The sequence below is a fragment of the Formica exsecta genome, unplaced genomic scaffold (assembly GCF_003651465.1).
Source record: "Formica exsecta isolate Colony F162 unplaced genomic scaffold, ASM365146v1 scaffold318, whole genome shotgun sequence".
Classification (NCBI taxonomy): domain Eukaryota; kingdom Metazoa; phylum Arthropoda; class Insecta; order Hymenoptera; family Formicidae; genus Formica; species Formica exsecta.
In genome coordinates, this window is record NW_021850434.1 from 480,347 (window position 1) to 494,489 (window position 14,143).

The 14,143-nt window shown below is 31.6% G+C and overlaps 2 protein-coding genes across 2 annotated transcripts; both read left to right on the top strand.

Moving 5' to 3' along the window:
• Positions 1–979: 979 nt before the first annotated feature.
• Positions 980–4,697, top strand: LOC115238002 (probable tyrosyl-DNA phosphodiesterase). Its single transcript, XM_029811471.1, has 7 exons — positions 980–1,242; positions 1,324–1,401; positions 1,478–1,836; positions 2,052–2,749; positions 2,833–3,375; positions 3,460–3,661; positions 3,822–4,697. The coding sequence occupies exons 1-7, from the start codon at positions 1,224–1,226 to the stop codon at positions 3,966–3,968; spliced, it is 2,046 nt and encodes a 681-aa protein (XP_029667331.1). The 5' UTR covers positions 980–1,223; the 3' UTR covers positions 3,969–4,697.
• Positions 4,698–5,346: 649 nt separating this feature from the next.
• On the top strand, positions 5,347–14,143 carry LOC115238005 (protein THEM6). The gene is given in 8 exon segments (XM_029811476.1): positions 5,347–5,759; positions 5,834–5,935; positions 6,002–6,421; positions 7,097–7,534; positions 8,147–8,215; positions 10,445–10,602; positions 12,322–12,507; positions 12,727–14,143. Coding segments are annotated over 5 exon segments (681 nt in total). The 5' UTR covers positions 5,347–5,759; positions 5,834–5,935; positions 6,002–6,421; positions 7,097–7,377; the 3' UTR covers positions 12,838–14,143.

Consider the following 14,143-nt stretch of genomic DNA (forward strand, 5'->3'; position numbering starts at 1 on the left):
TTCAAAAGACTTGTAGTATTAATTATTATCTTATTTTTTTAATTACTTATGCTTATATAAATTTGTATATAATCCCTTTTATAAATTATATAATCCCAATTTATAAATTAAATAATTAATTAAATAATATAATTAATTATAAAAAACTATATGTATATAAATTATAAAGCATAAATTTAATATTGCTTAAAATGCTTGATAATTTCGTTTCAAGAATAAGAAAAAAGTGAAAGCAAATTTATTGTAAATATCTTCTATACGTTATATTTAAAAATTAAGGCTTCTCTTTGGCTCTATAGTGGCCCTCTATGATGTCACTGGCGCTAGTGACCGAGTGAAGGGAGTTTGTTGTGATGCCCCATAATGGCCCCTATACTACTAAGACTATACAACAATCTTTAGTTATAAAAAAAAAATTTTCGAGATTCTCTCATATGCAGAATATCGAAATCATTTATTTACAATAATCCTTTCAAAATCTTGCATTTTAATTTTTTAATCTTTAAATACATATTAATAAGTTATATACAGATTTTTATGCAATATAAATCATTATTTTTCTTACTTAATTAAATCTACAGCAAAAAATATTTTTTACAATGTAATATTTACAAAACTTATAAAATGATATCCTATATTCTATATCTTGATTGAAGAAAATTTATTTTATTTCACATGCGTATATTTATATAAAAATACTTCAATAATAACTTATTATCACTGTCCGTAGTTTGTACTAGAATGACAAAACATTACGCACAGCTAATGAAACATTAATAAATCTATAATATATTTCTCCGCATTTTTTATCCACAATTATGGATTATTTAGCATGGACACGAACCAACCGATCGTTTTATCGTGGTACTGAAAAGCCTGGCCATGTAGTTCCACTGGCTCTAAAATGGATCCAGTTGACGCTACTGTACCAGTTAGAAAAAGCGTCTTTCGAAAAACGGCGTCGTGACATCTCTCAGGCTTCTCTCTCGTACAAGGTACAAGCAGTGCTTCTCTATTCATAATGTGAAGCGGATCAATGATCAATGTCAATTGTAGAATGTGGCATCCATATGATTTGTGTTTATGAGACAATTATTATTTGAAGAGAAAATTGATAGTGTTATATGTCACATTATAATTATTATCAAGAGAGATAACAGCGCAGTTTTCTTTATAGATAATTATTTCGCTCTTCTCGGACTATTTTCATAAATATTTTAGTTATGGCGATGAGTTCTATAGGTAAAAATGGTTATGAACGTTATATGTCAAACTCTTGGATTTTGAAGTAACAAAAAATGATTTGAATATTTAATATTGCAGTAAAGAAACCCTGTCCTTTTTTGGAGAAATGTTATCGGAAGAATCCAATTCACTTTAGCGAAATGTCACATCCTCATTGTAACTATATATTTGTTTATATTCTTTAATTATAAAGGCTCACAACAAAATCTAATGATTGTTATTTAAATTTTAGTGGAAAAATTACTGGTAAATCAACTTGATGGTACGATAGAAATACCAGAGATCCTTCATTTTGTATGTAATGATCGTTCACAATTGCTGGATCAATTGAAAGTATTGCAAATGGTGCTTAGAAAGGAAAGAGATAAGAACAGGGATAATCTCTTGCCTATAAGTAGTCTATCTTCTGAAGTACAATCTTCGTCTATCGCTACATCAGATATTAAAGAAGATTTGAAAGAAAAAGCAGAGAGACATAAGAAAGCAATGATACAGAAAAGGCAAGATAAACTCAAACAGATGGATGCGGAAGCACAGGCACTTTCTAAAGCTTTAATTAGTACAGAATGTGAGAATTCAGAAGATACCAAGGTTAGTGAAATAGAAAAAGTCTTTGACCTTTAAGTCGCTATTCTGTACACGGCTACCGATAGCTATAGGTTTTATAAATGTCACATGTATTTTGACATATCAAAAAACATACGCAATAATGCTTATTAAGCCTATAGCTATCAGTATAATCTGTATAGAATAGCACTCTTAAGTTCTGAAAGATAAATGTAATAAATATAAAGCTTTTTTTATAGGCAAAAAAAAGAAGTCGGGAAACATCCACAGCTGCTCCTGTAATAAAAAAGATGAAACAGATGAGCATAGAGAGCAGTAATCATGCTAGAGATAGTAAGCAGAATATCAATGATTCTCAAAGCAGTTCTACAAGTAATGAGCGAGATGCAAATTCTGAAAGAGGAACATCTATCATGGATATGTATCAAGCTTGTGATTCTGAAAAAACTAGGAAGGAAATTAGAAAGAAAGCTATCCAGATGATGAGACAGTCTGGATATATAGTATCTGTTGTGGAGCCAGGAGAGTTTGCGTTAAAATATGCCTTTTCAGCACCTTACCACTTATTTTTTACGAGAGTTGAAAAATCTAAGGAGACTTACAATCAACAATTCTCCATAACTTTCCCTGAGATTCTTGATAGAAGTCTTGGAGAGATTGTTAACAGTCTTCATTTAAATTTTATGGTAGATGTCGGATGGTTGTGTTTGCAGTATCTGTTAGCTGGTCAACGTACCGATATGATGATTTTGTATGGTGATAGAGTAGACCATGAGAAATTAGGCTCTAACATTACTATGATACATGTAGATATGCCTACCCGGTTTGGTTGCCATCACTCTAAAGTCATGATATTTCAATACAAAGATGATGGAATCAGAGTGGTGATTTCCACTGCTAATTTGTACTCTGATGACTGGGAGAATCGGACACAAGGGTCTGTTAAACACTATTATCTGATATGACTTGCTAACTATTTGATGTTTATAGACAAATATTTTTCCATTATATTCTCATCAGGCTATGGATCTCGCCTCACTTACCTCTGCTTCCGGAATCCGCGAATCCCAGTGATGGAGAATCCCCAACGGGTTTTAAAAAGGATCTCGAGCGATATCTGAGTAAATATAGACACCCGGCTTTAACACAATGGATATGGGCCGTACGGAGGGCAGATTTTTCTGCTGTGAATGTATTTCTCGTGGCTTCTGTTCCTGGAACTCACAAAGATGCCGAAGTTGATTCTTGGGGACATAGAAAATTGGCGTATGTTTTATCGCATCACGCTACATTACCGCCTGATGCTCCTCAGTGGCCTATAGTCGCACAAAGTTCCAGTCTAGGTAGCCTTGGTCCAAACTTTGAAAGCTGGTTGTCGAAAGATATAATTCCGTGTATGTCAAGGGAGACTACTAAGGGCTTAAAGAGCCTTCCAAACTTTCAATTTATTTACCCGTCGATAGAGAATTACAAGCACAGCTTCGATTGTCGGAATTTGTCTTGTTGTTTGCCCTATAGCATGCAAGTGCATTCTAAACAACAATGGATAGAATCATATTTGTAGTAAGCTTAAAATGTTTATATTTATTTCCTTCAATTTTATGCTCTACAATTCATGCATTTCTACAGAATTTTATGATTATCTAGCCAATGGAGAGCTAAACGAACAGGACGAGACCGCGCAATGCCTCATATTAAGTCCTATACGAGAATTTCGCCCGATTTGAAAAGTATTCCATGGTTCGTGCTCACAAGTGCGAATCTGAGCAAGGCCGCATGGGGAGTACAACGAAGCAACCATTACATAATGAGCTATGAGGCCGGTGTTATATTTATACCAAAGTTCATTGTAAGTGCCATTATCGCAGACATTATTGTTTATATAATTTCTAACATATTAAGTAATATATTATTTAATTATATTATTAAAGCGTATTTAAAGAAAAGGATACCAGCTGATTAATATTTATCTTACTGTTATTATTTCACTTATTCGTATTTATATTTAGACCGGGACAACGACGTTTCCTATTGAAGACGAAGAAGACCCAGCCGTTCCGGTATTTCCGATTTCATATGATCTTCCGTTACGTCGATACGATTCCAGCGACAGTCCTTTTGTCAGCGAATTTCTCAATACTCTGGGCAGAACGTAATTTTTCGGATGATGAAAGCAGTGTTTTTTTACTTTTTAAATAATGGTTTTTTAAATTATATTTGTTCACATATATTTTTACAAAATTATGGAATAATAAATTTATTCTTTTTCTGAGTAAAAACATGTTTCTTTCAAAACATGTAGTGAGTAGCTGTTTATAACTTTTGCATTAGGAACTTTTTCACTTCGATTGTATTTTCTCAATCTAATGCTAGTTTCCGATCATATTAGTTCTCTAATGACTACATCATTATCTTTAATAAATCATGAATCAATCGTAAGAGAGATGACTGTGCACAAAGGAGAAAAAGCAAAGAAGCGACGGGCTGAAACATTAGTGAGAATTCTCACGTGGTGCATGATTTTTTTTCTCCGTCTTGATTTCGCAGCGAATTCGTGCCAGCGTCGCATCAGAACGCGTTTTCCATAAAACATCAGCATGAAAGCGCTTCCTCAATACGAGGGCCGAAATGTCTTCCCTCGTAGTATTAGTGCTGTCTGTCCTGTACATGCTCAGCCTTCAAACGGCTGTTAATCATACCGCAATATTCTCGTATAAGTATGCAGCAATTATGTGTTCCGTACGCACGTTGGGCAACACATCTTGTCGCGAGAAACAAATATGATTCATAGAAATATGTAAAATTCTTATTTAAAAAATCAAGTTCTCTGCGATCATACACATGGTTTGTAATAATGCATTAGTAATAAAACGTAAACATGATATACAGATCGTTTTTGACTTCATTAATAAATCGTTAATTATTCTTACAAAACAGATAAACTAGATATTTGACTTTTTCTATTATATCCATATTTCGATGTGTCGACATTGTTCATTTTTATGTCATCTCGGCATGCACGCGCTCTTATCTTTTGTCGTATTACATCGCATTTACAATTATGAAGGAATGTAAACATCACTTCCTTTAGTAAATACGTACTAAGCGATTTCGCAAAGTCTCACATTTTTATCGATATTGCCTGGTAATAATCTCGTTACACCTGCTTACACATCGAACTTGCTAAAATTATCGATTGAAGTGGCGTTATTGTTGACAAAACTTCCACTAATAAAATTCGATAATTTATTATGCATAAAACTATTGTTTTTAGTTAGCAAATTCAATCAATTTTATCAAATTAATATGTGTTTATTTATAAATCTACATATTTACAAAATTATTTTGTTAGTTTAGCATCACACACACATTAAAGAGATTTAAATTTAGACTTGTTAAGAATGCAAAGTAAATACTCTTTTATTTATTAATAATCCTCTTTTATTAAATCTCGTCTTTTTAATAATTAATATTTTATTAATCTTTCTTTATTGTTTAAATAAAAGCTTTATTTTGATTATTGACGCTAAGATATATTAGTTATTTTTTCATATATCAGCTTTTAGTTATAGTCTTTAACTGGCATCCCGTTTTGTGTCTGCTCGCCTTCGTTACCGGATCAATCTTCTCACGTTGAAACTCACCAGGAGCCGGGTGACGTCAAAGTTCCACGAGCTCTAAACCTCCCACCAAGAGTCTGACTTCCTAGTTGGATGTCCTCGGCGCAGATGCGGTTTTCGGGTAGGGGCATCACGGCATTAGCCGAGGACGTCGATCAGCAGTACGCGAGATGTCATCGATGGAATAGGATCGTCATCGGATGTATCCTGATGGATTTCACTCCGCATACTTATCGGAGCTTCGGTACCGGCGACCGTTCTCAGAAAATCTTGCCTAAAGACTATTAGATACTTTGTGTCAAAATTTACAGAACTGTTAGAAATATCGTAAGTATTGAGCAAAGAAAAAGTCGGAAGTGACACATTCTACATACATATGTGTTTTGTGTATTACATAAAAGGTGAACTTCGTGCGTAGACGCTAAATTTTCGGAAAGAATAACACAATAGGCCCAAAACGTGTTACGCCTGATAATGCGATGGCAAATACGAAATTATCGAAAGTAAGTTTTAATATAATATAAAATTCTCTTTATCTTGTCTAATCTTTATTAATTTTTTTAAATTAGTTATCGAGATAATCGCACATCGACGCTAATCGTGCTCGATCCAATTTTCTTCCCTTGTTTGGACAGGGTGAATCCAGCTTCGCAGCCTTCGCACTCGTGATACTCTACGTAATATCTTTTGATAAATTTGGAATCCCAATTTCTGAATACGATACAATTAATTAAAATTTTCTATTCATGATGTATAATTCATGAAAAAGCGATAGATAACTGAAACTATTAAAGCAAAATTATATATGCCTGGCAATATCTTAATCTTGTTATATTATAATTTTCTATCATCCTTCGGTATTTCTCAACATGATTAGCATGTATCGAAAGTTCGATTAATTCGAGCAGTTTGATTGTATTTTTTTATGGGAGGTCGCTGACAATCGGCTGTCAAGTTAGCAGAATCGATTAACATCGATGTATCAATGTGTAAGTTTAATATTTCTGAGAGTGCACGATGTTTATACGTACATATATTTTTATATTGATCGATATGGGAGATTTTATTCAATTATCAATGGTACGGTTATTGCCCTTAAGAAAATTCAGTTAGTCCTCGATGAAGAGACCACGATTTCGATATTAATACATTTATATGTACTGAACAGTCAAGGTCCAAATCACTGTTCTTGGATGATGAATATGTATAGAAACGCGTTGCGTACAAAGCAATGGTGATTTGAAAAGACAAGCAATAGCGTGCAAATATATTCGTCATTGGCAAAGCCATTTTTTTCTATGGGAGAATCGACAGTATATTCAAATATATTCAACAGGAAGTCACACATCGTTATTCTTAAAATTAATATAGCTATTTCAGAGATAAACAGTATTCTTTCTTTTTATCTTCAGAAGAGATTTCCGCGGCTGTATTCCATTTTTATTCCATATACACTCCGTATAAATTCAACAATGATATGTTTTATAACAGCCATTAACCGTACTAACCACATCAAATTATTCTTTACAAATGAGACATGCAAATCGTCCGTATCGTTAAATTCCAGTTTAAAGTTCTGACTCTCTCTTTCGGATACCTTTCCCGACTCTCTCTTTTAGGCAATCAAGAGAGTCTAAGTCTCTAATTTTAATTTTTATTAACAGATTCACCAGAATGACATTAGCGAATGTCTTAAGATGAATCCGTCGATGTTACTGCAACTCGTCCAGAGTCTTTCGATATGGTGCGAGCGCAGTCTGCGTTTTTATTGACTAGACGAGAAACGCCAGCAAACGCCAACGAACGCCATCAACCGCTCAGACAAATCGATAAACTGGCGCGAGCTATTGCGGCAGTGTCGAGAATTTCCAAAGTTTAACCCTCGATAGGGAGAACGTCGGCTTATCACCGATTTTCGTAAAGCGACCAACGATCGGCGATCAGGATGATGACTTGTTGGGTCCTCGTCGGCGTCTTCGCAGCCATAGTACTCATTTACGGCCTCTTCGAACTGCATTATTTCTTGCGTATATTCCTCACCATCTTCCTTGCACGTTTTTGCAAGAAAAGAGTACACATTCTCGACGAAACCGTAGTTTATGGTACGTAAATTTTCTAGAAATACATGTTTTTTTTTTTTTTGCTTAGAATCGAATAGAAATATTTTATTATTTCTGGAAATTGCACTATTAAACAATATTCAATAACAGGGCTGAAGGAGCAATTATATGACATTTAATTTATTAATAAATTAGAATAAATAAAAATAAATCAGGTACAAAAAACAATATACATAGTATAAAGTGTATTTATTAATGCAAATTTTATTATAAGAACACACGATAATTGCTCTCTCGGGTCTGTTATTGAATATTGTTTATTATCTTGGAGTCGGTTTTGATTGTTTTGCACTATTAATTATAATTCAGTTTTATTTAATACGAACGCAAAGGTATATATTTTTATATTATTATTATACATTTTCTAGTACGAAACGCTAGGATTATAATTTATTTGACTTCTTTTGCACTTTAATTGGTATTGTTTTATTCATATTTTTGTTCTTACTGATTTTATATGGTGTAATACTTTAATCACTTAATTGACGTGTAAGCATTTATATTAAAAAACAGAATTATATGTAATCAAGGAATATTTGCATTGCATATTTCATTATACGATGTAGAGTTTTTATAGTGCATTTATTTTTATAGGAATTTGTACCACCACTGATGTAGACGCTCCGTAAAGCGACCAACGATCGGCGATCAGGATGATGACTTGTTGGGTCCTCGTCGGCGTCTTCGCAGCCATAGTACTCATTTACGGCCTCTTCGAACTGCATTATTTCTTGCGTATATTCCTCACCATCTTCCTTGCACGTTTTTGCAAGAAAAGAGTACACATTCTCGACGAAACCGTAGTTTATGGTACGTAAATTTTCTAGAAATACATGTTTTTTTTTTTTTTGCTTAGAATCGAATAGAAATATTTTATTATTTCTGGAAATTGCACTATTAAACAATATTCAATAACAGGGCTGAAGGAGCAATTATATGACATTTAATTTATTAATAAATTAGAATAAATAAAAATAAATCAGATACAAAAAACAATATACATAGTATAAAGTGTATTTATTAATGCGAATTTTATTATAAGAACACACACGATAATTGCTCTCTCGGGTCTGTTATTGAATATTGTTTATTATCTTGGAGTCGGTTTTGATTGTTTTGCACTATTAATTATAATTCAGTTTTATTTAATACGAACGCAAAGGTATATATAATAAATATTATTAAAAATAATTTAATTTTAGTTATATAATATATATCATACTTTGATTTTAACTTTTATATTTGAAAAAAATATAAAGCGGATATACAATATTGATATAGGAAACTTCTTTATTGTAAAAATTGAAAAAGTAACTATTCTTGAAGGTTGTAACATTTAATTAATGTCATGGGGGTATATGAAAAAATATTTTTATATTATATTCTTTATAGTTTTTTACCTTTTAATAATTATTCCAATAGAATGGTTTAATTGATAAAGTCTATAAAAATCATATGTAGGAGATCTTTCTATTCGATTCAATTCGATATTTGTTAATAACATATCTCAATTAAGAAGATGGTTACAGTGAGAGAGTATTACGTATGTTACGTTGACTTTATCGTTACGATATAATACAAGAATCCTTACGATTTTCTTAGTCATTTATGCGTGAACCTTGACTTACTATGTGGGGAATCAGTTGGTCGGTAGGATCGGTTGGTTGCAAATCCGGAGTAGTATTGATTGCGCATTATAATGAGCTTAAACAACGTAAAATTTTCCTTGTTTCTTCACGTAAAAAACACTTACCATTGCAATTTTATGAATGATATACATTTTTGTTATGCAATTAACTAACAATCTTTGATTCTGCTTCCTTATTTATGTAAAAAAATTACATAACGTTGCACAAAATATTGTTGTAAAAAATAATTTCCGCATTACATTGTAGAAAAACATGTAAAAATAGTCTAACGTGGGCATGTCTTATCCGTCGATCGCGTGATACTTATTATTAGTTGATCGCGATGTGATCCTTAGTCGATCGTGATGTGATTTTTACTTATGTTAGTCAGAAATATATAGTTGATGTGATGTTGAACTAACATCGAAAATCAAATGTTGACATAAAATTGTAATTTTGATTAAATCGATATCGAAATCGTACAAATTGTTGACGAATCGTCGACTATCATTTCGATATAATTTCAAAGTTAAATTCACCAATTAATTATATCAAAATGGCCTTCAAATTAAAAATTACTTTAAATCTTGTTTAGACTATAGTTCACGACAAAAGTAAACATAGAATTCTACTAATTTTTACTAAATAGAAAACAATTAAAAAATAATCATATAAAAAATACATATTACTTTATTTTATATATGTTACATATATAATAAACAGAATTCTATCTTGAATTCTATCGCAAATTATATAGGTATCGTGTAAAAATTTTTATAAAATCGGAAAAAAAATTATTTTAAATATATAACTGTATTATCAATGGGAGAATTTGTAAACCTAAGACTAAGATAATTGTAAATCTAAAAAAAAGGAAACGCGGTGATCAATTGATGTGTGTCTATCGGTCATGAAAGTCGATCACACTTTAGTAAAGGTTGAGCAGGCCTGGTCTAGCGAATATTGCGGACATATCTATTAGCCATTTGTGATTATACAGATGCTCAACCAGTTCCGCATCTTTAATTCCCTTAACTTAACTTCAAAGTTAAAATCAACGATGTCTTGAAGTATTATCTTGTCATGTAATTTCTGGGTTTGATCACACAATCGTACAAAAAAAGTTTAATTATTACTTTACATAGCCTTAATATATAGAGAGTGTGTCAAAAGAGAGATCAAATTTTCTATTTTTTAAATATGAACCTATTTATTATATATATTTTTATATTATTATTATACATTTTCTAGTACGAAACGCTAGGATTATAATTTATCGATTTTGCGAGAGCCGATTTCTATGAGAGAACAGATCTGTATCGAGAGGTTTGTTCTCAAGGATCGGGCGTCGTGCAAGGAGCTACAACTATACGCTACAGACGCTTTATCAAGCCGTTAATGATTTTTAAAATAACGTCCAAGGTAATTTAGGAAAGTTAATACAGATTTTTAAAGATTTTTAAAAGATTATAGAAAATCAACATTTATATAGCGCATTTATCCATCAAGAAAAGTAGCAAAAAATAAATTTATTTATTCGTGCTGATCTAATTAATAATTATCCACTTTAAAAAAAATCATATAAAGTCGATTATACAAAAGTAAAGTAAATTAAATTTATTGATGCTCTTTTCTATGATGCCGATTAGTTATCTCAATATACGCTATACATTATTTCGTATGATCTGTTATTAAGTGAAGATTATAATTTGACAATTCGAAAGAGTGAAAGAGTAAAACGTATGAGTGATTTTATTAGTTTGATGCAAATTTAATATCATTGCTTTTGAAGAAAAAAAAATTGTAATACATTTTTTGAGTTTGTAATAACATATTAAAAACCTATCATCATGAAGATTACGTATTTTAATAGCTTTTTTAATGTCGAGTATGCAACGGTCAAGTCCGTTTACCGCGTGTTACTTTTGTTGTCAATTAAATAAAGTATATTAATCCTAAAGAAGACTTAAAGTATTAAAAATAGTGTTTTTTAAAGATGTCATTTGAAATCGATATTAGAATTGATAACAAGTAACCAAAAATAAAATAAAATCTATTAGCGGCGTTTTTGTGGACGATAATTTGAAGAGGTTTAAGAAGTAAGAGAAATATTACACTGAGAAATAATATTTTAGAAATCTTTTTTACATTTAATTAAATGAAAATTATTTGAAGAACATTATTCTTATATAAAAAGTTGTTATAATAAATCTCTTTTAATGCTTATATGTAAAAAATAGAATAATAATTATTATTAATAAAGAAACTGAGATACATGAAAGATGTATGCGTAACACGCGTGTATATATTAATATATTATATTTTAAATAAAAATTATTAAACACTAATATATAATGCAAAATAAACAAAGAGCTACTCTTTTTACAGTATTTTTTTTATAATTCTAGAATAAATATTAAACGTTGCTTTTGCAATGCGCATTGCACGATTATATTATCTTATGCATATTTATGCTGTTTGCTTTATAAAAACCGTTTCTCCATAACAATACGGATATATTTTTCAATTATTAAATAATACGATTTTGCCGAGTAAACGCGCAAATAACTCATGAGGCTTCAAATTTTTTAAAGAATTAAGAAATCAAAAGCAGGAATCAAAAAAATTTAAACGTACATAATATTTATACATTATCTTACAAAAATACATTTTTAGGAAATAAATTCGGGTTTTTTATACCGTCTATATTTGTGGCAAAATATCAAAGAATGTCGGTTGAAAAGGTAGCGCAATAGGAAAAAAATAAACACATTAACATAATTGTATTTGCTGTTATGTGCAACAATTATATTGCTTTATATTGCATTAAATTATAAACATTAACATTGACTTAAGTATCAAAAATATGTTTCAAATCGGTTTATAAATATGATAATGTCTGTTCTGTGTGTGTCTGTATAAATATGATAATGCATGTTCTGTGTGTATGTATGTATGTTATCAATTATATTATATTAAGTAGATTAAGTAAATCAAGTTAGAGAAAATGGTACAGGGTTTTGTATTTTTTAACAAATTTGAAGTAATATTGACATTTTGAAATCAAGAAGTTGAACTCAAGAAGTAAAACTTTGAATTTTACGTAATGAAATAATTAAGCTATTGTTTATATTCTTTTAGATTATTTATTGGGACGAGAAAAGTTTCTTCATGGAGCATCGATTTATCACGCCGAGCGATGGTTTTATAAGGGCTATCGCGATTTGCAGGCAGAGACTCCTTGACTGTAGCGCTGACACTGTTATCGGCGCTTTATTGAACCGCAGAGTGAAACAAAAGGGAAATGTCGAAGCAGGTGTAACGCAGGTAGGAGTAAATTGCAAAACGCATTAAAAAATTTATAAATATCATTCAATTACGATTCAGTCGTTATCATAAATATTTTTATTACTACAGAAAGTGCATCATTATTTTCCCATTAGCATTTATCACGATTGGTCAAATCTTGTTTTACTTTCAGTGTGATGATTATTTAATTGAATAGATTATAAAAATAAAGAGGACGATATGTGTCCCATATTTTAGGTACCTCCTGCGAAGCCAGAAATGCCACCCGAACTGAGCAGATGGATAGAGAGCAATGAGATATCCTCGGCAATATTGAGACAGGAGCCGATCATTACAACGCATTGCTGACAAAAAGACGCTGCGACGTCTAGCAACGACGTCGTTGCGACACCGATATACACAACTACGACCGTGTAATAAATATCGGAAAATGCGATATATATTCTTGATCTCTAACCTTTAATCTTCGGACGATATCCTGGCAGGATTCCAGAATGATATTAATTTAGCGACTCTAGTAACTTGAATGTTTAATTACTAGGGTGGAGCAAATATAAACGAGACTTGTTAAAAAAATATTTATTTGATTAATATATGAAAACTAACACAAAATTATTTTTCTACATAGCATCCACTAATGTTTACACATTTTTGCCACCGCACCGGCAGTTTTTTTCACCCTGCTTTATAAAAAGTAGCAGAATAAGTACGAAATCAATTGTGCAATTCGTTGGAAAACCTTTCTCTCCATAAGGCTTTTTTTAAGAGGTCCAAACAAATCCATCATATATAACAATGCGCATTAAAAATGCGTCTCCTTTTGCTGCATGGCGATCCAAAAGTCTCAGATTTCAGCTCGTACGGCCTTCTGATCTGCATTTAAAATTCGAGACAACCATCGTGCAGTGATTTTTCGAAATCATAACTCATTCTCAATGATTGTTTGCACATTTCCATAACTTATGCCAATCCCTTTACTAATTTCACGAGCAATTATTCGTCGGTCGTCAATAAGATCGCGAATTTGTTGAATGATCTCAGGCGTAATACTCGTCTTTGATCGACGCGCATGTCAAATTTGCAACTTTTTCACGACCTTCACAAAAAAACTTATGCCATTTGCATACTTGGGACTTCGATAACGTGTTCTTATCGAACTGTATGCGTAATTGGCACAAAATTTCAGCTGGTTTAACATGTTCGCGTGTTAAAAATTTAATAATTATGCATTGCGCAACCGAGGAAGGCACCTTTTATTTACTCGTCGTGCCTACTATTAAACAAACGATTGTAGAAACAAACGCGCAGCTTAGAGCTGGTCTAGACACATCTATCAACAGCCCACTATTCTTACAACAATGAGCGTTAAAGTATATTGCTTCTATTTGAAAAGTCTCGTTCATATTTGATCGACCTACGTATTTACGATACAATGACAAAAACTTAGCGCGTAAAAATTTCCGGGCGAAGTAAACGATAAAAATGATCTACGATGAGACTTATCTATGAGATCTATGATCTAATGTCCGCTTATTAATACAGAATAAAAATAGTTAATATAATATTCGGAAAGCGGTTTTTCTCTTGCTCTGATAGTCTATTGAAATGTGGATTAAATAAATTAAAAAAAAAAAATAACTTACATAGCAAAATT